At 29.1% G+C, this 27,851-nt stretch overlaps 3 protein-coding genes across 3 annotated transcripts; 2 read left to right on the forward strand and 1 right to left on the reverse strand.

Annotated features, from left to right (window-relative positions):
* The first annotated feature begins 10,249 nt into the window (after positions 1-10,249).
* On the forward strand, positions 10,250-12,642 carry LOC127281707 (GATA zinc finger domain-containing protein 10-like). Its single transcript, XM_051305561.1, has 4 exons — positions 10,250-10,297; positions 10,507-10,578; positions 11,171-11,530; positions 12,026-12,642. The coding sequence occupies exons 1-4, from the start codon at positions 10,250-10,252 to the stop codon at positions 12,632-12,634; spliced, it is 1,089 nt and encodes a 362-aa protein (XP_051161518.1). The 3' UTR covers positions 12,635-12,642.
* Positions 12,643-22,247: 9,605 nt separating this feature from the next.
* Positions 22,248-22,751, forward strand: LOC127281708 (uncharacterized). Its single transcript, XM_051305562.1, has one exon. The coding sequence runs from the start codon at positions 22,248-22,250 to the stop codon at positions 22,749-22,751; it is 504 nt and encodes a 167-aa protein (XP_051161519.1).
* A 556-nt stretch (positions 22,752-23,307) lies between these two features.
* On the reverse strand, positions 23,308-27,138 carry LOC127281709 (uncharacterized). The gene is made up of 2 exons (XM_051305563.1): positions 24,039-27,138; positions 23,308-23,762 (listed from the first exon to the last, which is right to left on the reverse strand). Exons 1-2 carry the CDS (start codon positions 27,136-27,138, stop codon positions 23,308-23,310), a joined length of 3,555 nt encoding a protein of 1,184 aa, XP_051161520.1.
* Between the last annotated feature and the right edge of the window lie 713 nt (positions 27,139-27,851).

Consider the following 27,851-nt stretch of genomic DNA (forward strand, 5'->3'; position numbering starts at 1 on the left):
AATGGAATTGAATAAAAAAACGTTTGATCAAAAAAAAAATTATTTTCTTTTTTTTTGCTATTTATACTTGACTGCATTTTTGTGTGTTATTCTGCGTTTTATTATTAAACATTGAATTATTTAAATAAAAGTCAAATGTTAATATAGTTTTACTTTAGTAACAGCAAAAGTTATATTCCTTAAGTTGATCCATGAAGAAAGTAATCAATTTTCTAATTGATTTATCCTTTTTTTACACATTTTAAGATTCAAATTTGTACAGGGCATTACAAAATCGTCTCCACCGGCATCCACCGACCCTTCAATATTATTTAAAAAAATAGAATATAATTAAATAATAAAGGTTAAATAAAGTGTAGTTATATTATTTTAGTCTACATATATGTGAAACATATGAAACCGATTAAAAATAAATGATAATTTTCTAAAAAAAAAATAAAAATTATTAACGTTCGTTCCACCGGTTCGACCGACCCCAGCGTCTCCACCCGCCACAAAATTTCGACCGTCACTTGTGTTACGAACAAATTAGTGCAAGTTTAATACTACAGTGAAACAAACGAAATAAAAAATATTTATTATAAACTATCATAGCCCAGGTAAGTTTACTATAAATTACCAAATAAATTTCTATAAATTTCCATAAATTACCTCGAAAATTTCCGTAAATTACCGAAATAAAAATTTTTAATTGTCGTTCGCGCTATATATATTTTTGTGAATTACCCCAAAAATTCCCATAAACATTTTAAATCAAATTTCAACTATTTTATAGAATTCAAAAAGCAAAGAATTTTTTTTTAAATTTGTTTAAAAAAATTAAAAAATTATACAAAATTTTTCCAGCCCACCATGGATATTTATTTCTTGACACTTTATCTTTAAAAATATGTATTGATATTTAACATTTCGATAAAAAAATATTTTTAAAGTTTCAGACACCAAATCCGTGCGCTACGCGGAGAATCACCCATATATATATATATATAGTAAAATTCCTGTTTTTTATCACTTTTCGGAGTAACCTTTCCAAATTACACGGAAAAAAATAGTTAGCGAAACTTTCGTAAACTAGTTTTTCACTTTTGGACGGTCCCAAAGTTTGGAAATCTTTCATTAACTTTTTCCAAGATTTCACCAACGTTCATCACTCTCTTCATAACAATCAATGTCTGCGCACGCGCACAAAAAAAAGTTCGTGAAATCTTGGAAAAAGTTAATGAAAGATTTCCAAACTTTGGGCCCGTCCAAAAGTGAACAACTAGTTTACGAAAGTTTCACGAACTATTTTTTTCCGTGTATATGAAACATTTTTTTTATAATATTTATTAATATAAAGGTCCAAAATAATCACTTTTTAAGTAAAAACAATTGTTTATTAAAAAAATACAACCATAAATAATGGAAAAAATTCACTTTTTTATGCACCACCAAATAAATTGGTTTTATTTACCGTCAAACGTCTGCTATTGCTGCACGCAATGTTCGGAAGTTGTTGCTCTCGTTATTGAGCAGAAGCTCATTACACTAGAGTAGTAAAAAACATTTTGTGTGAAAAGTGATTTTTTTTCATCCTTCGAATATGTTTTTTATGATTTTTTACGGCAAAGTAGATAATTAAAAACCATTCAATGTGTTAACCAGAAATGTTTACGTTTCGTTCAATGACAATATAACCTCACTTTTCACACAAAATGTTTTTTACTACGCCAGCTTCTGCTCAATAACGAGAGCGACAACTTCTGAACGTCGCGCGCAGCAATAGCAGATGCTTCACAGTAAATAAAATACAAAGAAGTAAACAAACATTGTTTAATAAATTGTGAGTTAACTATTTCAAATCATGATATTTTTCTTTTGCGGTATAAAAGCTTTAAAAAGTAAGGAAAATTTTGATCTTTAAACCAATTTATTTGGTGGTGCAGGAAAAAAGTGAATTTTTTTCATTATTTATTGTTGTATTTTTTAAGTAAACAATTGTTTTGACTTGAAAAGTGATTATTTTAGACCTTTATATTAATAAATATTCTAAAAAAAATGTTTCATATAATTTGGAATGGTTACTCCGAAAAGTGATAAAAAACCGTAAAAAACTCATGGAATGTCACATATATATTGCTTTTCTATCGTCAAAAGAAATTTTTCTGTTTATGAAATTGCTTTTTTTTGTAAAGAAAAAAAAAATTTCATTGATGAGAAATAAAATCGATGACTTTTATTTCCTTCGTTGAATCAACGTTGCACGGAGAGAAGGGCGTAGTAGATCTTACTACTATGTCAGTTAAATCTACTAAACAGTATCGTTCATTTTGGACGGACTAAACAGTCAGTTAAATGAACGATACTGTTTAGTAAAAAAATTTACACGATTATCGATAGAAAAAAATTTACCGACAGAAACGAAATGTAGAAATCTGATTGGTTGTCCGCAATTTGGTTAATTGTGGACAACAAATCAGATTTGTGCATTTTTATTCTGTCGGTAAATTTTTGTGTGTGATAAAACTATAGTAGTCCCTCTGACTACGCTGTTTAGTAGAATCTGCACTAAACGTATTTAGTAGAATAGACTAAATCTCTTCTCTCCGTGTGGTAACTTCAGCTTCATCTTTCTTTTTAGGAAAACATAATAAGTTTACTAAGAAGATTTAGAAAAATAATTATTTTCTCATCGTCATAATTTTTTTTGGACTGCGAATAATTTTTTTATCAAATTTTCATATTAAAAATAATTAATAAACTAATTATTAAGTTATTTAATAAATTAATTTTTTATTACAAAAATTTTACAACAAAATTATTCTTAGTCTCAAAAATAAGTCGCGATGAGAAAAAAATTTTTTTTCCAAATTTTATTAATAAAAATATTATTTCTTTCCAAAAATAATAATGAAACTAAAGTTACCAACGTTGATTCAATGGCGGTAATAAAAGTTTCGGATTTTATTGTTCATCAATGAAATTTGATCATTATCAACCCTCCAAAATATGAAATAAAAAAAATAATATTTATCATTATTTTCTCACGGATTTTTCGAAAATCTCGAAATTTCAATTAAATTGCAATTATCTCGCCTCGGAAGAAATTTTTCTCGTTTGATAATTATTTGTTTTAATGCTAGAAGCAATTTAAAATGCAGAAAAATTTATTCTAAGGCGAGAAAATTGCAATTTAATTGAAATTTTCGGAAAATCAGTGACAAAACAGTTTTTTGCTTTTTATTTCATGGTTTGGAGGGATGAAAATAATGAAATTTTTATTTGAAGTACGCAAAGTTTATATAAACGATTTTTAAAGAAATAATTATTTAAAATGAAAAAATATAATTTTTTACAAAAAAGTATTTCTTGTAGTTTTTATTAATCAACAAATTATAAAAAAATATTTTTTAGGTTGCAATTTTCTCGCCTCGGAAGAAATTTTCCTCGTTTGATAATTATTTGTTTCAATGCTAGGAGCAACTTAAAAAAAAGAAAAATTTCTTCAGAGTCCAGAAAATTACAATTTATTTGAATTTTAGAAATTTTTGGAAAATCCATGACAAAACAATGATAAATATTTTTTTTTATTTCAGGTTTTGGAGGATTGAAAATAATCAAAATTCTTTGATTATAAATAAAATCCGTCAATTTTATTTCCTTCGTAGATTCAACGTTGGTAACTTTAGTTTCATCATTATTTTTGATAAAAAATATTATTTTTAATAAGAAAATTTGGAAAAAAAATATTTTTCTCATCGCGATAATTTTTTTCGTGCTAAGAATAATTTTTTTGTCAAATTTTTATAATAAAAAAAATTAATTAACTAAATAACTTTATAATTAGTTTATTAATTTTTTTACTACGATAATTTGAAAAAGAATTATTCGTAGCCCCAAAAAAAGTATCACAATGAGAAAATAATTTTTATTTAATGATAAAATTTGAGAAAAAAATTATTACGATTGGAAAATAATTTTTTTCCAAATTTTCTTCGTAAAAAATTATTTTTTCCAAAAAATAATAATGAAACATAAGTTACCAACGTTGATTCAACGAAATATTCCGAAAATCTCTAAATTTCAAGTAAATTGCTATTTCCTCGCCTCGGAAGCAATTTTCATCGTTTGTATTTATTTATTTCAATACTAGAAGCTTTTTAAGAAACAAAAATATTGCTTCCGAGGCAAGCAAATAGCAATTTTTTTGAACTTTCAGGATTTTTGTAAAATTCCTGACAAAAACTTGAAATCACTGTTTTCCCGACTTGGAACCTTTTGCAATATATTTTAAAAGGCTTCTAGCATTCAAATAAATCATTATCAAACGCTAAAAATTGCTTCCGCAGCGAGAAAATAACAATTTACTTGAAATTTAAAAATTATCGAAAAATCCGTGACAAAACAATGATAAATATATTTTTTTATTTCAGGTTTTTGGGGGTTGAAAATAATCAAATTTTACTGATGGGAAATAAAATTCGTAACTCTTACTTCCTTCCTTGAATCAACGTTGGTAACTTTAGTTTAATCATTATTTTTAAGAAAGAATAATATTTTTACTGAGAAAATTTAGAAAAGAATTATTTTCTCATAGTGATATTATTTTTAAACTAGGAATAATTTTTTTGTCAAATTTCCATATTAAAACAAATTAATGAACTAATTATTAAATTATTTAGTTAATTAATTTTTTATTACGAAAATTTAACAAAAAAATTATTCTTAGCCTGAAAAAAATTATCGCGATGAGAAAAATATTTTTTTGACAAGAAATTATAGAATGTTTCATTTTAAAATATTATTTCTTTAAAATTCCTTAAGGATTATAATTCTAATCAATGAAATTTGATTATTTCCAATACTTTAAAACGTGAAATAAAAACAGAACAATATTTATTATTGTTTTGTCACGGATATTCTGAAAATTTTTGAAAAACGTTAACTGCTATTTTCTCGCCTCGGAAGCTATTTTTCTTTTAAATTATGTATTTCAATTCTAAAATCCTTTTAAAAAACAGAAAAATTGCTTCTAAATCGGGGAAATAGTAATTATTTTTTAAATTTCTGTTTTTTGGAAAATCCGCGACAAAAAATTTAAATCACTGTTTTCCCAAGTTGGAATCTTGTGCAATTTGTTTTAAAGGCTTTAAGCATTGAAATAAATAATTATATAAAGCAAAAAATTGCTTCCGAGGCGAGGAAATAGCAATTTTCTTAAAATTTCAAGAATTTCGTAAAATCCCTGACAAAGCAATGATAAATACTTTTTTTTTATTTTAGGTTTTGGACGGTTGAAAATATTCAAATTTCATTGATTACTTTCTCATCGTGATAATTTTTTTACAAAGAAAATTTAAGGAAAAAATTATTCTCTCAACGTGATATTATTTATGAAACTGAAGTTACCAACGTTGATTCAACGAAAAAAAGTTAAAGATTCTAATTCTCATCAATGACATTTGATTATTTTCAACCCTTCAAAACCTGAAATACAAACAAAAACAAAATTTATCATTCTTTTGTCACTGATATTCCGAAAATCACGAAATTTAACTTAATTGCTATTTTGTCGCCTCGGAGGCAATTATTCTCGTTTGATAATAATTGACGCTCCCAATGATCCCAAGACACCCGTGACAAAACAATTTTAAAATAATTGTTTTCCTCGCGACAGAAGCAGTTCTTCTGTTTTTTAAAAGGCTTCTACAATTTAAATAAATAATTATCAAAAACAATTGCTGGCTAAGCGAGGAAATTTTAATTTACTTGAAATTTCTAGATTTTTGGAAAATCCGTGACAAAACAATGATAAATATATTTTTTTTATTTCAGGTTTTTGGACGGTTGAAAATAATTAAATTTTATTAATGAGAATTTTAATCCTTAATTTTTTTAAATCAACATTGATAACTTCAGTTTCATTATTATTTTTGTGCCACAAATAATTATTTTAGGAATAAAATTTGAAAAAAAAATTAATTTACTCATCATGATAATTTTTTTAGACTAGAATAATTTTTTGTCAAATTACACAGACCTACAAATTTTAGACCCAGAAATCGGAATAGTCATTTCCCATGTAATTTTTCACGCTGAATCCAAAAATGAGAGCAAAACTGCTCTATCACGTCCGGATTTCGAGATATTCTAACCTAAAAGCGTGAAAAAGGCCGTTTTTGGCAACATTCAATCATCTATAAAATCTCCAAAAAAATTTTTAAGCGTTGGTTCAATTTTCTAAAGAAAGTACTACTATTTGCCTTTTAAAATTTTCTTGGCCCGTTCAAATCCGATTTTTTTTCACTCAGATACAACAATTTAAATTTTGCGTTACACGACCTGAAAACCCTAAAAAAAGGAAAACTAAGTACTTAAATTGAAACTTGTTACTCGGGGGATTTCGAGGTAGCTGATTACGATAACGATGCCAGATTTTCGAAAAAATGGCGGATCCAATACGGCTGCTATCAGAATCGTCATCAAAGATCTAAAATACTCCCAAGTTACGCGATTTTCAAGCGAATCAGTTGAATTTAAAAAAATATCCGCCATATTGAATCCGAAATTTTTAGTTTCTAAAATCTGACATTAAAATTGCAATCAGCGACCCCAAAAACCCCACCTAGTAACGAGTTTTAGTTGAAGTTCTTTGCAATTTTATTTTTCCTTTTTTAAAAAGTTTTTAGGTTGTGTAACATAAAACTCAAATGGCTGTATCTCAGTGAAAAGAAATCGGATCGGAAAGGGCCAAGAAAATTTTGAAAGGTGAATAGTAGTACTTTCTTTAAAAATTTGGACCTATGTTTAAAAAATTTTTTTAAAGATTTTATAGATGGTTGAATGTTGCCAAAAACGGTCTTTTTCACGCTTTCAGGTTAGAATATCTCAAAATCCTGACGTGATAGACCAATTTCGCAGTCATTTTTGGATTCAGCGTGAAAAATTACATGAAAAATGACTAGTCCGGATTCTGGGTCTGACAAAATCGAAAATTTTGTAGGCCTGTGTTATCATATTAAAAAAAAATTTAAGAAACTAATTATTTAGTTAATTAGTTAATTATTTTTTTTTAATACGAGAATTTGACAAAATTATTCTTAGCTAAAAAAATTATCGCGATTAGAACACATTTTTTTTACAAATTTTCTTTCTAAAAAAATTATTTGTGGCCCAAAATTAATATCACAATGAGAAAAAAATTTATATGTGAAATTTTCTCTGGAAAAAAATTAATTAACTTAATAACGTTATAATAACTTAATTTTTTTTTACTATACAAATTTATTAATTATTATTTGTGGTCAAAAAAATATCACGATGAGAAAAAAATTTTTTTGTCAAATTTTATCTAAAAATAAAATCTACTTTCCCATCGTGGTAATTTTTTTGAGCAATGAATAATTTTTTGTTAAATTTTTGTAGTAAAAAAAATTAATTAACTAACTATGACGTTATTTAGTTAATCAATTTTTTTAAGAGAAAATTTGATAAAAAAATTATTTTCTTAGCGTGATATTATTTTTGGGCTAAAAATAATTTTTTTCTAAAGAAAATTTGAAAAAAAAATATTATTCTCATAGGGATAATTTTTATGGTACTAAGAATAATTTTTTTGTCAAATTTTCGTTATAAAAAAATTAATTAACTAAATAACTTAATAATTAGTTCATTAATTTTTTTAATACGAAAATTTGACAAAAAATTTTAGATAGCCTAAAAATGTATCACGATGAGAGAATTCTCATTAATCAAATTTGTTTATTTTCAACCCTCCAAGACCTGATATAAAAACAAAATTATTGTTTTGGCATGGATTTTCCGATAATCTCAAAATTTTAAGTTAATTGCAATTTTTTTCCTTCGGAAAAAATTTTTATCGTTTCATAATTATTTGTTAAAATTACAATGCTAGAAGCAATTTAAAAAACAGAAAAATTGCTTCCAACACACGGAAAACAATATTTATCATTGTTTTGTCACTAATTTTACGAAAATTTGAAATTTTAAGTAAAATTCTATTTCATCGCTTAGCCAATAATCTTTTTTGGTAATTATTTATTTGTAATGCTATAAACCTTTCAAAAAACAGAAAAATTGCTTCCAAGTCTGGAAAATAGTAATTTTTTTGAAATTTTGAGATTTTCGTAAAACCGTTACAAAAAAATTATTAGTACTGTTTTTCTCGCGTCGGAATCAATTTTTTATTTTTTAATTTGATTCAAGCATTAAAAAAAATAATTATCAAAGGAGAAACAAATTTTCTGAGGCAAGAAAATTGCAATTCTCTTGAAATTTAAAGATTTTCAAAAAATCCGTGACAAAACGATAATTTTGTTTTTATTTCAGGTTTTGGAGTGTTTAAAATAATCAAATTTTAATAATGAGATTTAGAATCCGTAACTTTTATTTTTTTTGTTAAATCAACGCTGGTAACTTCAGTTTTATTATTATTTTTGGGCCACATATAATATTTTAAGGAACAAAATTTTCAAAAATAATTATATTCTTATCGTTATAATTTTTTTGGACTAGGAATAAATTTTTTCTCAACTTTTCTCAGTAAATAAAAATTATTTTCTCATCGTGATACTTTTTTTGTGCTATACGAATAATTTTTTGTAAAATTTTCGTAGTATCAAAATTAATGAACTAATTTTTAAATATTTAATTAATTTTTTTTTATTACGAAAATTTGACAAAAGAATATTCTTAGTCCAAAAAAATTATCGCGATGAGAAAAATATTTTTCTTCCAAATTTTTTTTCGAAAAAATTATTTTCAGCCAAAAATAATATCACGATGAGAAAATATTATTTTTTCTTAAAAATAATGATTAAACTAAAGTTACCAACGTTGATTCAAGGAAGGAAATAAAAGTTACGGATTTTATTTCTTTCAATGAAATTTGATTATTTTCAACTTTCAATACCTGAAATAAAAAAAACAATATTAGTAGTGTAACAAGGCGGGTTCTGGCTCACTTACCGACCGAGGTCGGTAATGTAGAAATCTACTTTACCGACCGAGTTAGTTCAGGCTGCCACCGCTAGATGGCGCCACCGGCCAATTCAAACCCCCTTGGCGGGAAATTTGAATTTTTAAAGTGGATTGGTGTTCTACTTTACCAACCGAGTTAGTTCCAGCTGCCACCGCAAGATGGCGCCACTTTCGATTACCGGCCAATTCAAACCCCCTTGGCGGGAAATTTGAATTTTTAAACTTTTGTGTTCAAGTGGCTTGGTGTTCTACATTACCGACCGAGTTAGTTCCAGCTGCCACCGCAAGATGGCGCTATTTTATTTTTACGCTAAATTTAAAATTATTTTTTTCTATTAATTTAAAGTGGGGGTTTTTAAATTTCCCGCTTAAATTACCGATCGAGTTAGTTCCAGCTGCCACCGCAAGATGGCGCCATTTTATTTTTAAATTCAATTAATAGTTTATTGGAGGAATTTTAAATTTCCCGCCTATTTATCTACAATTTTTTGTTTTAACTATTACCTATAGGTGTTTAAACTTAATTTAAACATGCAATTAAATATGGCTTGTTTTTGTGTAAATTTTTTTTTAATTTCAAGTAGCTTAGATTTTTAAAATTTTCCACCCATTTACCTACAATTTTTTTGTTCCAGCTATTACCGATAGGTGGCGCAACTTAATTTAAACATTCAATTTAATGTGGCTTGGTGTTGTATAAAATTTTTTTTTTTTCATAATTTTAAAGTCGCTCAGATTTTTTAAATTTCCTTTTTTTTTTTTTTTACCCATGTAGTATTCCCAATGTCCACCAATATACTGCTTAACTTTAATTTTATGGTCCGATAATAATAGCTTGCTTGCAGGTATTTTTCAAATTTTTCCGCCTTAATTACCGGCTGCCTCTGTTAGACGGCGCCACTTCAATTATCGATATATTTATCAATTATCTCAGTAAATCTCATTATGTAGTAAATATATTGATATTTATTAATTTTGCTTACAAATATGAAAAATTATGTTCAAAAGATTGCAGCTCCCACAAAAATTTCTATTTTGATTAAAATTATGAAATCTAAAATTAAGATCTAATTTTTTACTTATACCGGCAATGCGATATCTATCAGATGTCATTAGAACACTATGGTTGGAGCACATTAGAAAATGATAATTTAGAAATATAAAGTTGTATTTAAGCCAGCCAATCACAATGCTGCTTTAGAAATCAAAGTGAAATTCGTGTATTGTGTCAAGTTGGCAGCAGTGATTTGTTTGCTGTTCGCTCAGTGCCATGCCGTTTGCGTTCGCCGGTGCAAGTGAAAAAACCAGTCAAAAAATGGTAATAATTTATTATTGTAATAATTAATATTTTATATATATATATATATATATATATATTAATATTTTCATAAAAAAACATCAATGTAGATTCGAATATATGTGACGCTCTACGAGAGAAGGGACCTTACCTAAAGAGTAAATAAGGTTCTTTCTCTCCCGGAGCGTCACGTATATAAAAACTTTATAAATATATTTTCCTTGTTTCAGAATTTCAATCAGACTAGAAATTTCTGCGGTAGTTGCTGCCTGTGCAATCTCTTAACATTAATATCTCAAATTGTAAGTAAAATTAATAATAATAATTACAAGTAAAATTTTAAGGTTAATAACATTTGTTTTCTGTTTTAACAATGATTTTGTGATATTTAATTAAAATCAAAAATTTCCTACGTTTAATAAAATATCCATTACTAAATTTAGAATAGTTATATAATTTAATTCTGTATACGACATGTTTACAAATATTTGATAGTAAATATATTTTCCCAAATGACCGCTAAACTCTTAAAGGATATATAAAGTTTTTTTTTATTTTGTCAGTGAAATGAAATGTATATCCCTATCTACGATTTAGTCGTTAAAGTCAATATCAAATATTTGTAAACATGTGGTATACAGAATTAAATTATATAATCATTCTAAATTTAGTAATGGATATTTTATTAAACGTAGGAAATTTTTGATTCTAATTAAATATTGTAAAAGACTTTATTGAAACAGAATAAGTAATATATTTACAAAATTTACGCACACAAATAAATAAATAATTTGAAAAATATTTCTTACCAAAAAAAAATATATATATATATATATATATATATATATACTAATTAATAAAAAAAATTTAATGTTTTTTTTTTTTTTTTTACAGACTGATCATGGAGTTGGCCAGTGGTCACAAAATTTAAATCAGCAACATCTACGACAACATTTACATCCAGTAATTCAATATCAGCCGCAACATCTGCCAAATCAGCAACATCAACGACAACATTTACATCCAGGCATTCAATATCAGCAACCACATCAACGACCCTCTATGCATCATGGAAATCAAAACCAAAATCAGCAGCAACGACAAGCAAGACCATGGACTAATATTCAAAACCAAACACATCATCATCCTTATAATTTACCACAGCAACAAGTAAATCAACAAGTAAATCAACAAGTAAATCAACAAGTAAATCAACAAGTAAATCAACGACCAGCGAATTTTGGTCAGCAAGATGTAAGTATTTTTACAGCTTTTAATAAAAAACAATTTTTTTTTAATTTTTTTTTTTTTAATAAATAAAAGAATTTTATATATATTTTATAGTTATATATGTTTTGTTATATGTTATATTTGATTTTTTTTTTTGTGTTTTGACATGTAAATATTCTTTACAAGTTTTTTTTATCAAATTTTTGACAGATTGCGCTAAAATTTTGTAGAGAATTAAAAAATAGTATAAGTCGTTGTCATGTGCAAGATTATATTAACATTGTTTTAAAAATTTATGTTAAAAAATTGCATTTTTTTTGTGACAGTGATTAAAATCGTATTGAATTTTTCTTGACATATACAATTTTTAAAAAATAAAGTTTTGATAGAATATTAATATTTTTGCTTTTTGAGTACTCTACAAAATTTGAGCTTAATCTACAAAATATTTACATATCAAGTGTGAAAATAATTTTTTTTTTAAAGAAAAATATGTTAAAAAATATACATTTTTAATAGGAAAAGGTGAAAAATATATCTTTACGTCAGAAACCAAGCAGATGGAGCACAGCTGAATATGAGCCATCTTCAACAATGAAAAATAATGAAAAAACGGAATATATTCCAACACCAATAGAAAAAACAAATAATATCAAGGAAAAATCTGCTGTTTTGCAAAATGATAAAAATGCTAAAATACTCACATCACCAGTAAAATCATGTTCTGGAGAGTCTTCGTCAGATTCATCATCTTCTTCCAAAACATCGAACTCACTAACTGAATTGCGAAATGCAGCGTTAAATTCACAAAATCCACAAAATATTAAATCATATCAATCTGTTTCACCAACACCATCGACCGCAAAAAAGTCAAAATATTCAAATTCACCAAAATCATCAATATCCAAAAATCTTTCTTCAGTGTCAAAAATACAAATCTCAAATGCAGAGCTGGCATCAGCGATTGCTTCAATTTCACAAGCTCAAGCAGAATCTAAAACAATTTTTCTCGACCAGGATCCATGTGTAAAAAAGAAGAGGATTGCTCATCACCGCAAAATCCCAACGGGTACAAAAAAATTAAAATCGGCAGCTGATAAAGAAAATGTCCTAAGTAAGGAAAAATAAGTTTTTTATTCTCGATTTTGTTTTTTTTAGACTAATTTTTTTTATATATTTTTTTTAAAAATAAAATTTAGAATTTTTCTTCTTCTTTTATAAACAGCACGTTGAAAAGTTTACCGTATTCTTTAAAAAAACTAGAAAACATGTTTGTCTATTTCAAACATATACCTATTTAAGATTGTTTAAAAGAATCGTTTATTTTTTAAGAAGTGAAATGTATTTTTGCTATTAAGTTGAATAATTTCAACGCGTCGTTAATAGAGAAAAAAAAAATTGTTTGTCTATTTCAAACATATACCTATTTAAGATTGTTTAAAAGAATCGTTTATTTTTTTAAGAAGTGAAATGTATTTTTGCTATTAAGTTGAATAATTTCAACGCGTCGTTAATAGAGAAAAAAAAATTGTTTGTCTATTTCAAACATATATCTATGTGAGATTGTTTAAAAGAGTAGTTTATTTTCTAAGAAGTGAAATGTATTTTTGTTATTAAGTTGAATAATTTCAACGCGTCGTTAATAGAGAAAAAAAAATTGTTTGTCTATTTCAAACATATATCTATGTGGGATTGTTTAAAAGAGTAGTTTATTTTCTAAGAAGTGAAATGTATTTTTGTTATTAAGTTGAATAATTTCAACGCGTCGTTAATGGAGAAAAAAAATTGTTTGTCTATTTCAAACATATATCTATGTGAGATTGTTTAAAAGAGTAGTTTATTTTCTAAGAAGTGTAATATATTTTGCGTTTTATTTTTTTTAATTGAAAAAAAAGAAAAATTTCAATGTGTTAATAAAACAGAAAAAAATGTTTGTCTATTTCAAACATACATTTCGGGTAAAAGTATTAGTAGTTAATCACTGCTCTTATGGTGAATCAGCTGTTTTTATTGAGTTTAATAATTCAACGAGTCGTTGATAGGAAAAAAACTGTTTGTCTATTTTAAACATATATATCTATGTGAGATTGTTTAAAAAAATCATATATATTTTCTAAGAAGTGAAATGTATTTTGTGTTGTATTCTTTTAAGAATGAATAATAATAAATGAAATATGTATTTTTTCCTAAAAATTATAGTTTATTATGTTGCATTTTTTTTTTTTTTTTTTTTTTAGTATTTTGTGTATAAATAAGTTTTGTTTAGAAAAATTAATTATACAATTTTAAAATTTCCCGCGCATTAATATTAGTTACGGCAGGTGTCGCATGCAAGAGCTAAGATGAAGTATGGGTGGGGATTGACCATGGTGGGGATTAACGGTATAGCAATAGAACTCACTTCTCGGAGAAATCATTCTTTCTTTCAGCTTTCTAGAATTCAGATCAAAATAAATTTCTCCTTTCAGCTTTCTTTTTTTTCAGTTTTCATATTTAATTTGTCTAATATTTCTCATAAGCGTTTTTATCACATAAGTATATTTTTAGCAATTTAAATTTTCTTTTATAATTTTTAAAAATGGATTCCCCTCATAACACAAAAAATGAAGAGGATGAGGACCATCCAATTATCGATATCTATGATGAGGTTCCTATAAATAATGATGAAGTCACCATCGTGGACGACAATAATGACAGTCAGGCAGACACAATTATTATAAGTGACTCTGACTCAATTATTATAAATGACTCTGACTCACAGTCAGATGTCTCCCATAATTCTGATAATGATTCAGACTGCTTAATAATAGACGTTGACCCAGAAGAGGTTAGTTTTCAAAATCAAATTTAAAATCCTCGTAAATTATGATTTATAAAAGAATATGTACATATTTTTTTTCTTGTTCTAGATGTTAGAGCTTTTAGAAGAACTGCCACCAATTGAAGAGATGTACAATGTTATTGATGTAGATTTCAATGTAAATTTTGTTGTAGACTTTTTAAGACCTGCTACACCTTCTCCAAACATGTTACCAAATTGTGAAAACTAAATTTTATATGTGAAAATAGAGAAATTTTTTAATATTATTAGAGTATCAAATTTTTTCTATTCAAAGCCGAAAATATTTTGTATTTCACACCAATTTTGGTATACACCTGCGCCTGCGCATATAAGGTTGAACGTTAAATCTGCGCGCGCATTATACGAGCGTCTTGCATTTATTGAAGGGGGCGGGTCATATTTGCGTGCGCATCACAATATGTGGTGGGGTTTATAAAAAAAAGTGGGGTACCGATAATATAAGGCGATGCCGAGCCACTGGAGTCATTCTTTTTTTTCAGGACTCCCTAGTATTAATAATTATAGACTTCTCACTCATTTACAGTACTTTTATTGCAGGTATTTCTAGTTTTAACTTTTTTCAAGTTTTTTTTCCATTTAGCATTTTTATTTATAATTCTATTTTTAGCTATTACAGGGTTACTTTTTTAATTTCAGAGTTTTTTATCCTGTCTTTTATTTTAAAAAAATGGATCTCGAAAAAGTTAATGCAGTTGGTCGATTTGAAGGTTACCTGCCTACAAAACCTCTCGCAGAAATGACTAAAAATGGTCTTTATTATATCACCAAAATGAAGAAGGTTCAAACCAAATACGGACCGAGAATAATTGTTGAAGTAAATGCAGATTTTATAACATATTTACCATCGAGATTCGCCAAGCATTTTGACGATGAACCAAGCTCGCTGGAAATGATGCAGGAAGCAGCAATAGCCAAGCAGCTTCAAATGAAATATGTCGGAGGAACTTACAATATCGTTGAATTTCAATTTGTAAAATAAAAATTGTAAAATAAATGTATGTATATAAAAAAAAATGTTGAAAAATACAGAAAAATTTTATCTATAAAATTGGTTTTTAATTTTCTTTCCTCTCCCTAGTAGAAGTTAAGTAGTAGAATAAGTTTATTTTCAGGTATTGTAAAATAATGTTTAATTTATTAAAAAAAGGTTTAAAATTAAAAAACAACATATTTTGAATTCAATGTTATTAATGTTTATTTTTTTAGAAACGTTTAAAAACTATTTACAAAAATGATTTATAATTTTCATAAAAACATTTTAACGTAGAATCAACTTCATCAGTTTCTTTAACAATACTACTTATATATTGGTTTGGAGGATCCAAAAACCAATCGCGAAGAATCTTTACATTTTTTACAGCACAATTATCATTATAAAGAGTATGATGCGTACATGTTAACAAATCACTTTTAATTTTTTTCAACGATGGACATTCAAAATCTTCTAAATTTTGTACATTTTGTATATATTTCTCAAGCCATGTCTTCTTTTCTAATCCTTTTACATAGATGATACTAGCGCCTCGTAATACATCTTGTAGAATGGGACGAAGTTCATCGTAAGAGACGTCTCCAGCTGTCCAATCTATTCCATGGTAATTGTGTGTTAACCAGCGATTTTCACTTTTATAGCGTCCTGGCAATGAATTCCACGTACAAGGTGATTCAAATAGGTAGACAAGTGGTTGAGCATCTGATTGAAGAGGAAGTATTGCCAACTCTTTGAAAATAAAATCGTTGTAGGGTCTTTTAAATCCTTGAACGTCCACAATGAACTCCATGTTGAAACAGAAATGAATTTTTGACTGAAAACTACTGCATTTATACCGAATTATACCCCCACCACTTTACCCCCACTCCTCTACAGCAACTTCTTGACGACGCCGCTGATTGGTTTATATTGTACAACGCGGTCATGAATAATGAGGCAATATGCAGTGGTCTCAGCTGGCATATTATTTCCTGATTCAAATTCTAAACGTACATCTACTGATGCTTGTTTAAGAAACTCATTTTGTTTTGAACAATCAATAACAATTAGAGGAAATAGTTGTTTAAAAATAGCCCTTGTTAAAATAGGTTCTGAGTCTTTTCCATAGTAAGATGTTTGAAAATTAGCATACATTTCATAAAGAAGAGCATACTGATTTTGATCAAAGTTTAGATTTAAATTTCCATAAGGGTAATATTGTGAATTTAAAAATAGTTTAACATTTGTAATGTTACAATGATCAAAATGACAGGCATATTTTTTTCGTTTATCTTTTCTTGCTGTTTGAAATCCTACAATTACATATCGTGGTTTCTCCAATTGTGTTGATGTTTTTATTTGCCATAGGACTTTTGAACTTGTTGGAACTAACGGATACTCGTACATTTCCCATGATCGAAAACTTATTGAAATTAAAGGATCTTTTTCAATGAATTTTAATAATTTTATTTTATTATTATCAGCTGGTAAAACGTATGGTACCATCCATTCTAGTTTATTGATGAAAATTTTAAATTCTTCATCAGCTCCTTGTCCTGTTTGTATTATAGCATTAGTATCATTACGTGCTCTTGTTAAAATAAGTTCATGTTTAGCGTTCATAAGAATTTTCTTATAATCCTCAGCAAAACCAAAAATCATGCCAAGTGGTATTGTAACATCAAAATATCCATTTTCTAAAGTAATTCTTGCATCAGCTGAAATTTTTGAAAACCCTGCATTCTCACTTAGATTTAGCTGAGGTGGAGTCAGAGATACTAAATTTTTCATTATAGTTGTATGTCCAACGTATTTGCATCGATCAATCTCGATACCATTTAATTCATAGCGAATTTCATCAAATAAAAAACATATTGCATTGCTACTCAAGTGCACGTTTTCTGTAACGGCAATACCATCATTTTTAGTCAATTTTCCAAATATGTGCAATGAACTTTTACTCGGTAGAATACATAAATCTTGATGTTGAACTGCAATTCGAATTTCATCACTATTGTTAAAAGAGGATGAAGCATACGGTTGATGAGCATGAATTTCATAATGAGCTATTGACTCATCAAAATTCACTGCTGCTGGAATGTTGAGAATTTCGTCCATTTTTGTTGCAACAACACCCAAAAAATATATAAATTATTTGTCTTGGCGTTTTCCTTGAGGTATAACTTTTAGACCTAGTTTTTTCAGGAACAGGCAATTCTGAGGTGTTAACACCTTGTGAGACAAATTTAAACTGATTTGTCTTTGACATGTTGGTTGACTTTTATAGTTTCCACCAACTTTTTGATTATATACAATTCCCATTACATTGACTTTATGTGCAATCGGATAGTTATAGTTTCTCCTCGAAAATTAATCAAATCACCGTCCTGATCGACAATGCGGAGTTGAATATTATGTATTGTCTTGACAACAATCGGAAGGTAAATGACGTGTGCTGGCACTTCCACAATCTTATATCCTGGTGGAACGCTAGGGAAGAATTCATGGATGGTGTGGGCCTTTTGATTATTTATATACGCTCCAGATGTAATGCTACACTCAACTCTGACTGAATTTACCTTGAGAATTGCTACAGGTAAATCAGACATGTGTGTTTCATTAGGTGATAATTTCCGCGGCATAAATCCTAATAATTTACCAATTGAATCTTTATGTTTAAAATCAATTGGTAAATTTGATTCAACTAAACTGCGTAATGTATTGTTATTAGGTTTTATACTAATAACAGTTCCAAGTTTCACAGAATCTTTTATACATGATTCAATATCTTTAATTTCATAACTTCCAGTTGGTATATCAATTATATGATTACCAATGTAAAATTTATTGTTACCTTTATCAATATTGGGAATAGAATTAAAAGTCAGTAATTCAACAAGACCAAGAACATAATGTTTATTTGGATTAAGTTCTATTGGTGGGAAATATTCAGCTTCAAGAACTGAATAATTTCCCGTCAACGTTAATGTAAACGAATCACTCATGATGCTGTCAGTTTCTATACTAAAATAATACAAAAGTTACATGTTCTTATATAGACTAAAGCTGCTCTTAACATTAAGTTGTTTACATAAAAATTTTAAACATAAATGTCCACACACATAAGTATCATAACTTTGATATCTCTCATGATTATATTTTATTAAGCTACCGTCACCCAAGTATGTGATTAGATCTGTTGGTGGAGGAAGGTTGCCAAAACTATCAAAATACATTATTTCGTTATTACATTTTTTATATGCCACCCAATGTGTTCCTGGACCTTCTTTATTATCCAAGTTAATAATTCCAGACTCATATCGATAAGGTCCTTTAAAAGGTAGTTCATTTCGCATAAAAACTCCTCGAAAATATGGTATTTTCATAGTTTTAGCATATTTCAACAGATCAAAATCAGTTAGAGGACGGTGAGGTAGCTTCAATGCAAGTTTTTTTTCTTCCTTAATGTTGGTTTCATCTTCTTCTTTTTTAATCCTTTCCCCTGATTGTATGGTTTAATATGAAGACCAAGTCCTTGTCGGTAGGGTTTGAGATGTAATCCTTTTCCAAGCGATATTGCTTCCATTGCTTTATTATGTCGTTGAGCTTCAACAAGTTGTTCCTTGGCAGTTTTAGCCTTGTTTACAGCTTTCACTATACCTGAAGCTCCACCAGCAAGAGCTCCCAAAGCACTAAGTCCAGCAAAAATCGGAACTAGTGGTAAAATACCACCAACTTTAGAAGGTACAGGTAGAATTCGCGGTGACAAAATTTTTGATTTACCACCAGCATTCTTTATTGCTTCTTTTGCACCAATCAGAGCAGCTTGAATTGATTCTCCAGAATTATGATTGGGTAGCATACTTTTTCTAGCAGCATCAACAACTCTTCTTAATGCTAGTCGCTTTTTCTTACACATGGTTTTTCTTTTCTTCTTCATTGTAGACTTTTTCTTCCTTTTCATTCCCATACCTAATGTTGATTTAGCTTTCATCGTTCCAGATATCGCTAAAGCTGCTGCCTTTTCACTAATACTAGAATCCTTAGCTGTAACACGTTGCCACGCCTTTTCAGCTAACTCTTGGTCTGCAACGTTTCTTGCTTTAATGTTTTCTCGATTTTGCGAATATGCAATATCATGTGCTTTACATGCAGCGTCTAATGGGTTAACACCTTTATCACCACGTGCTAATCTTTTTGTCAATTTTGTACCGGGTCCACAGAATTGGTATCCAGGTAAATGTAATTCAAAAGGTAAACTATTGATAATACGGTTAACTAATCCTCTACCACGACAAAGATGTTTTTTATCACTTCGATGTAAAATCATTCTACACTCTATGAAGTTTGATATGCAACTGACTGTAAGACTATAAAAGCCTAGTATTTATAGTTTTCAGAGCAGTTACTGTCAAGATGCAGTTCAAGAAACAGCCTGTTGCACTTCCAATCACAAGTGTTGACGTTGAAACTAGTGAGAAAAAAGTTCAACGTCATGGTAGTTTGTTTTCAGATAGCATCCGAGCTGTCTTTTGTGGTCCCTCAAATTGTGGTAAAACAAACGCTCTTCTTTCTCTAATCATACATCCAAATGGTTTAAGTTTTGAAAATATTTACCTATACTCTAAATCTCTGCAGCAGCCAAAATATCAATTTTTGAAAAATGTAATTCATGACGTGGATGGAATTGAATACTTTCCATTTAGTGAGCATGAAGAAGTAGTATCTCCAAAAGATGCTAAACCGAACTCAATATTCATCTTTGATGATATTGCTTGTGAAAAGCAAGACAATGTTAGAGCTTTCTTTTGTATGGGTAGACATGTAAATGTTGACAGTTTCTACTTGTGTCAAACATATGCTCGTATTCCAAAACATCTAGTCCGAGATAATGTAAATTTACTGGTGCTTTTTAGACAAGATGAAAAAAATTTAAAACATGTCTACGAAGATCATGTAAATACAGACATGTCTTATACTCAATTTCGTGATTTATGTTCAGAATGTTGGAAATCTGATAAATATGGATTTGTCGTTATTGATAAAGATAGGAATTTTAATGAGGGAAGATATAGAAAGGGATTTGATTGCTTTATTACACTATAAATATAACTACTTTATTTCATTTTAAATTAGTATAGTTTATGTTATCAAGACGGAAACATGTATCGAAAAGAGCAAGAAACACTTCGTCAAATAGCAAAAGCAAGCGACGCTATTAGACGAAAACATCGCTTACTTAAAATGGGTAAAGAGGCTGCAGAGACATTGTTAAAAGAAACTCTGCAACCAATAGTTACACCTCTTCAAAAGTTGGCAAATGTAACTGAAACTCCTTTCAAAAATGTTAAAATTGAAAAATTCAAGAAAGATGATAATGATTTCTCTTTTTCAACTGCTGTTGACGATGATGAAGAATTTGATAAAACTCTACTAAATTCAACTTTACTTGATAAGAGCAATAACTTTGAAAAAGAACAAGAAGATTATGAAAAAATTACAAATAAATTTATTTTTATGTTAGATAAAAATAGAAAACTGTTTGTAGATACGGTTTATGGAGTACGTAAACTTGCCAACGGTTCTTTTATGATTGGTGATACACCTATTGAATTTGAAGGTTCACATATTAAGCTTATTGGAAAGAAAAATTATTTAAAAACTGCTGGGTTACTCGAACTATTATTTAAACAAAAACCAAAAGAAGCTTTAATAAGTTCAGATGATTTTTCAAATTATAAAGAAATTCTCATTGCTACGAATGCACATCGAAAAAATTATAGTGCAAGTGAATCTGTCAACATAAGTAGAACTTCCAAGTACACTGATGTTATTGCAAAACTTATCAAAAGTACACCAAAGAAAAGTGGTGGTGGTTCTTTAAAGAAGAAGAAGAAGAAGCCTAAAAATATATTACCACAATTTATGATTGCAAAAAGACAATTTAATCCAGACTACATCTATTGGGATGATCCAAATGAACTCGTTGACCGTTTACGACTACTCATAGGATCACAGCAAGCTGGTAATCCAAGTCATAATAATGAGATTATGTCAATTATCGAAGAACTTCGTGAAGCTCGAATTATATATTAAGAGAGAGCATATAGAAAAATTGCTTAGTATTACAATGAGCATTGATGTGTTCGGACATTCTTTAACACGACCTGTTGCAAGTCGTGGACTGCCTGGACCTTCTGGCATTGGATTTAAAGTTACTCCAAGTGGAGATTACAATATTGAAGGCAAAAGACTTTGTAACGTTCAAGACGCTGAAGAGCTTCATGATGCAGTAAATTTACGACTTGTACAACAAATTATCCGAAACGAGATAAAAACTATCTTTCAAATTACATCTTCTTTAAGATCAGCCATTGATGATTTAAATATTTTAATACAAGTTGTTGAAGATAGAGTTAACGAAAAACTAAAACAAATTGAATTCCAACAGAATATTATTATCAAGGAAACTACATTTATTCCAAATGATGAATGATAAAAAGTTAACAGTTGTAACTGAACTGCATAAACAAGCGAGAAGGAATTTTCCTCGTCGTAAAGTTCAAATGCGTGGCATAGATGAAACCTGGCAAGCAGATTTGGTAGAAATGATACCTTACTCCTATTCCAATAAAGGTTTCAAATACATGCTCACAGTAATAGACATATTTTCTAAATATGCCTGGGCTGTACCTGTAAAAAGTAAAAATGGAAAAGATATTTCTTTAGCCATGAAATTAATATTAAAAGAAGGTCGCATTCCAAAAAATTTACACACTGATAGAGGCAAGGAATTTTATAACTCTGAATTTCAGAGTTTAATGCAAGAATTCAATATTAATCTCTATTCGACTTATAGTAATTTAAAAGCATCAATTGTTGAAAGGTTTAACCGCACTCTAAAAAATATGATGTGGCCTGAATTCAACTTACAAGGCAATTACAAATGGTTTAATCTTTTACCAATTCTCATATCAAAGTACAATAATAAAAAACATCGTACGATTGGTATGAAACCTAAAGATGTCACCGTAGAAGATACAAGAGAACTGATGAGACGCATTCGTAAACTAAGAAGAATTCCACTGAGAAGACAAAAATTTAAAGTTGGAGATAGAGTTCGAGTCAGCAAACATAAAAACATCTTTGAAAAAGGATACACCCCCAACTGGACAACGGAAATATTCACTGTAGATCAAGTTAAACGAACAAAACCAGTTACATACAAACTTACAGATTATGAAAATCATCCAATCGAAGGTGGTTTCTACGAAGAAGAACTATTAAAAGTTAAATATCCAGATGTTTACCTCGTCGAGAAAGTCCTTAAAAGCCGTGGCAACAATGTATATGTAAAATGGCTTGGATTTGACAACTCACACAATAGTTGGATAAAAAAATCTGATATGTAATATATATATATAAATAGTTAAAATAAAGTCAAATATAGTTAAAAAAAATTTTAAAATAGTTAAAGATAAGTTAAAAATAGTTAAAATAAAGTTAAATATAGTTAAAAAAAGTTAAAATAAAGTTAAAAATAGTTAAAGATAAGTTAAAAATAGTTAAAGAAAAGTTAAAAATAGTTAAAGAAAAGTTAAAAATAGTTAAAATAAAGTTAAAAATAGTTAAAATAAAGTTAAATATAGTTAAAAAAAAGTTAAAAATAGTTAAAGATAAGTTAAAAATAGTTAAAATAAAGTTAAAAATATTTGAAAATAGTTAAAATAAAGTTAAAAATAGTTAAAAATAAGTTAAAAATAGTTAAAGATAAGTTAAAAATAGTTAAAGATAAGTTAAAAATAGTTAAAATAAAGTTAAATATAGTTTAAAAAAGTTAAAAATAGTTAAAAATAGTTAAAATAAAGTTAAAAATGTAACTAGATTAAGGTTCTAATAAATAAACATAATATGAAATGTACAGTATCTTTTATTAAAACACCTTTATATTTCCAAATCAACATTTATTTACAATTCCATAGCTTCATCATTAATTTGTGTAATTTTACAATGTCCCCATGCAAGGGTATCGGTACTATTGGATAACAGAAATCTTTTATCGTCGTAAGGACTTAAAGCTATTTTTGTTTGTTTTAATGTTTGAACATTGTGAAGTTTCGATCTGATACAATATTGAGTTCGCGATTGCATTTTAACGTTTCGTAAACAATATGTGTAGTCATCAAAGGTAATAGTTTTCTTTACAACCGCAGATTTCACACCTTTTGCTTTTTTAATAAAATCTTGATCTTCCACTCGCACACTGTACATTTTGCTCCGCAAGCCAACAAATTCAGTAACAATTTTTCCACTGCACTCATCTTTCATTAAACCTAAAATTTTTTTGTTGGCTTGCGGAATACCGTAAACGTTATTTACAGGGTAATCGGAAGTGTCGTATTTGTGGATATCTGCTTTCATGTCTGCAAAGATGTCACAACATTTAATTTCATAAATCAGACTGTCGGTGTCGGTATACAATAACTTACAATTTGTTTTGTCATACTTTTTTAAAATATAATCATAGTGAAAATCGTAGATTAAAGTTTTTGAAACGTCTAAAACGGTTAAGCCAACATATAGTGGCTTGTTCATTAGAACTTCTACTTTTCTAAGTTCCACAGCAACCAAATTTTCATTGAAAATGGCCCTGCTGTGGAAATTAGGTTTTGAGATTAAGGCTTCAGCTCCATATCTACCCTCCCACTTTGTCACAAGTTTAATGTCGACATGTTTTCGCACGTTCTCCATTGTTTTTCCGAATACCGCATTGTTCATTAGTTTAAATAAGTTTTTCTCGAATTCATTGTTAGCATTAGTTCTTCGCATGGTATTGAAATCAATGTAGCTTTTTAACCATGTGGATTGATTAAATTTTAAAACGCGATGAATTTTAATTAAAATAAGGCCGTTGGTAATAGCTTGTTTCAATGCTCGGTAATGGAGAACGTGCTTTCTCTTCGGTAGAAGGGTAGTTAGGAGCTTCTCCTCTTTGGACCCTGGTGGCTTCGAGCGTTCAGGGCAAAACGGAAAGTCACTATGTTTATCATGTAATTCCTCGGGGTAATCTAAGTCGACTTCTAAAATGTAACCAATTGGTGCATCATCTGCAACATTAAAATCAAAATTATTGTCAACATTTTCTACCCACTCGAAGCCACCAAAGGGAAGCGACTGAATCATGGCCCAACCATATAGGTTGTTTGCATCAAAGTATACGATATAAGATGTCTCCTCACTTGCATCATATTTCTCCATGTACGGATTATTAGCTTTCGCGTATCGATTGGTGCATTGACTTACACCACCTCTTATTCCGCGTTCAATAAACATTACCATGTCGATGTCTGTGAGGAGTTCCAATCTTATATTCGTATACTTTAACATGGCATCCCATGTCAGTCCTGGCGTTGTACAATAATGCGCAGGATCAAGACCGTACGCGAGTAAACACTGATCCCTGAAATTTTCAAAAATATCCGCGAGTAACAATACATCGGTTTGCATGTACAAATACACATAATCACCAAGATTTTGACAGTTGAATTCACTCCACACATTTTGCGCATGTACATAATCATTATCTGAAATATTAGAATCATTCAAAGTGCTATAAAAATTTTCTTTTGACGGTAATTGAGTTTCATCGAGCTTTTCCCTCGAGTCAATGTACTCATAGGGAAAAACTCCTTTTCGCGTTAACAATTGAATTTTGTCGTGGCTGTAATTGGAAAAAACCGAATTAACAATTTTATATTCGTTGAGATAGGACGCTAACTTGTCCAATGATGATGCCATGAATTTAAAGGAATCAATGAATCGAAATTTGATTAAACTATTTTTAATATTTTTTGTAAAGCTGATATACTTTTCTTTGTTTATAGGAAGTAGATCAACTCTACCTTCAAACTCAGTAGCAATAGCTTTAATAATAAAATGAGCGTCATAACCGCTAAGGTTATGAAAAACAACAGGTATGGTCGGTGATTCATGGTAATTAACATTGCAATTTTGATGCGCAGCACCTCGGTACTTCCCTGTTAGATGGTTGTGGTCTCTTACTTTTACTTCACCTTGCACGATTTTCTTTTGACAAATATGACAAGTATTAGCATTTTTAAAATCAACTAATTCTTGTGAGGTTAATGCTTGCATGGGTTTAAAATTCTTTAAAATGAGCTCTGCTTTATCTGCTAAATTTTTTAACTCTTTTGAAAACCATTTAGCAGGATCTTCTTCATCTTTTGGGGATGCTTTATATGTGGACAATGAGTCATCAAAGCCACACTTTAAATAATATCCAATACTGAGCGTTTTATGATTTTGCAAAACCTCAGTATTGCATGCTTCTTGTGGTGCTTCCGCAGGAATCAAAAGACTCTCACAATCAGCATAAATGATAAAAGGCACGCGCTCCTTATTTTGATAATTCTTAAACTCAACAGTATTTTTACCTGGTTGCGGTAATCTGATCCTTGTATCATTTAATTTTTTGCATGTTTCCTCGTGTTCTGTAAGCTGCAATTTGTCTCTAAAATAATGGAGACAACGATCACAAATAAACTTTTTATTTTTCTTCTTCGACAGCTGTGATCCAACCAATCTGGATAGATCTTTTATCCAGACATAGTGGTAGTTAAAAGATATGATTGGTAAATCATCTTCCTCTTCTGCGCTAAGACTTTCATCAATGTAATGATCTTCAATGCGTAAAAGATTAATATGATTTACTCTCTTTTGTGATGTAAGATGTAGAGGATAGACACTAAAATTTTCTTTCTTTTTCGACAAACCATAGACATTAACTGAAATATTAACGTTTTGAGACTCAAATTTTGAAATATCTTTGAGGGCAAAAGGAAACTCAATTCCTAAAAAATTAAGTTCACCTTCATAAGACTTATACTTTGAAACTCGTTCCGCGTTCTTTTCAACTGGATGTAAAGCAGATAAAATTGCCCATTTAAAGCATTGGTTATCACTATTTTTAATATTAACACAAGCATGTTTTTTATTAATAGAAGATGGTAAATTAATGTAGGAACTTGCGCGCATAGGGTTAAATTTGTTAATGTTAACCTCTAACCTATGAATTGAATCAAGTTTCCAGTTAGAGTCCTTCTCCTGGAATTCTTCGATTCTTTTCAAAGTTATTTGTTTAACATTAACATTGTACCAGTCATCTAACGGGGTTGTTAATAAAATTTCATCCGTTTTCGCGATAAAAGTTTTTAAGTCAGATTGTTCTTCTTTACCATTAATTAAATCTTTTTTAAATTTCGCACCCAACACAGTATAAACTTTTAAAGGACCATACTTGTTTAATGCTTTTTCAATATTTAATTTAAATAAAGCGTAGGCATCATCAAGGAACTCGTTAATATCCTTGTAATCTAAATTTATAATAGCACTGGTTTGCAAACGATTATCGAATGCTTCATCAAAATCCACCCATTTCATTCTAGCATTAGTCACTTGCACACCCGCACCACGTTTCATTAGAGCATCAAAATGGCAACGCAAGTATTCTAATTTTTGATCTAAATTCAAACATCTAGATCTTTGAGAAGTAGTTAAATCTGATCTTCGCAAAAAATTTCTAAAAATATTTTTATACCTTTGACACTTATTTTGCCATTCGAATGCGGTAATGAGCTTCTCATCAACCGCCATTGACATTGTAATAATGAGCTGCTGCTCCGCGGATTTAATAAAGTTGTCAGATTCCTGACAAATTTCAATAAATTCATCAATCTCGATTCGTTGCCGAGACTTTTTTACCGCCTTACATTTAGGCATCTTAAAAGATAAATCTAAAAAAAAATATCTAAAATAGAAAAAAACCCACCACCTCCTGAAAAGAAAAAAAAACCTAAAACTAAAACCAAAATACCCACCACCTGAAATAAAAAAACCTAAAACTAAAACCAAAATACCCACCACCTGAAATAAAAATAATAAACGAAAAACAAAATCTGAAATAAAAATAATAAACGAAAAACAAAATCTGAAATAAAAAAAGAGAACCTAGAATAGAAAAAAAGCTGAAATGAAAAGCTGGAATGCTGTGGAAGTACTGCGCTAGACCTGTAAACAGAAAGCAGTGATGCTGGTGGCCCGAGCGCTGTGCTATATACCCTACTTCCCACTATGAGGCACCCCACTACCGCGCTCCCCACTACGACGCGCCCCACTACTCAAGCGACGCGCGCAACCAGGTGGGACTGCCGCTGCGCGCTCTGCTGTAGGCATGGGAGGGAGTCCCCGGCTGAGTTCACATCGATGCGGGGAGAGACGATACTCAGCATATGAACCCAGCGCTGGCAGCGGCATAGACGCAACCAGCAATGGGGATCCCTCTCGATGTTTTTTCCATACAGGTTTAGATATATACATTGAAATTTTAAACTTTAAATTAACTTTAAAATAGGTAAAATAAAATGGCGCCATCTTGCGGTGGCAGCCGGAACTAATTCGGTCGGTAAAGTAGAACACCAAGCCACTTTAAATTT

The sequence above is a fragment of the Leptopilina boulardi genome, unplaced genomic scaffold, assembly GCF_019393585.1.
Source record: "Leptopilina boulardi isolate dan_hultmark-lab unplaced genomic scaffold, ZJU_Lbou_2.1 LbouV2_277, whole genome shotgun sequence".
Lineage (NCBI taxonomy): Eukaryota > Metazoa > Arthropoda > Insecta > Hymenoptera > Figitidae > Leptopilina > Leptopilina boulardi.

What these genes read in the sequence shown, in the direction of transcription:
- LOC127281707 (XM_051305561.1), top strand. Translation starts at nt 10,250, where the DNA reads ATGCCGTTTGCGTTCGCCGGTGCAAGTGAAAAAACCAGTCAAAAAATG. An exon ending in TAACATTAATATCTCAAATT is followed by an intron (nt 10,579 to 11,170) that starts GTAAGTAAAATT and finishes TTTTTTTTACAG; the next exon opens with ACTGATCATGGAGTTGGCCA. An exon ending in CGAATTTTGGTCAGCAAGAT is followed by an intron (nt 11,531 to 12,025) that starts GTAAGTATTTTT and finishes CATTTTTAATAG; the next exon opens with GAAAAGGTGAAAAATATATC.
- LOC127281708 (XM_051305562.1), top strand. Translation starts at nt 22,248, where the DNA reads ATGATGTGGCCTGAATTCAACTTACAAGGCAATTACAAATGGTTTAAT.
- LOC127281709 (XM_051305563.1), bottom strand. Translation starts at nt 27,138, where the DNA reads ATGCCTAAATGTAAGGCGGTAAAAAAGTCTCGGCAACGAATCGAGATT. An exon ending in ACTTGTGACAAAGTGGGAGG is followed by an intron (nt 23,763 to 24,038) that starts GTAGATATGGAG and finishes ACATCTTTGCAG; the next exon opens with ACATGAAAGCAGATATCCAC.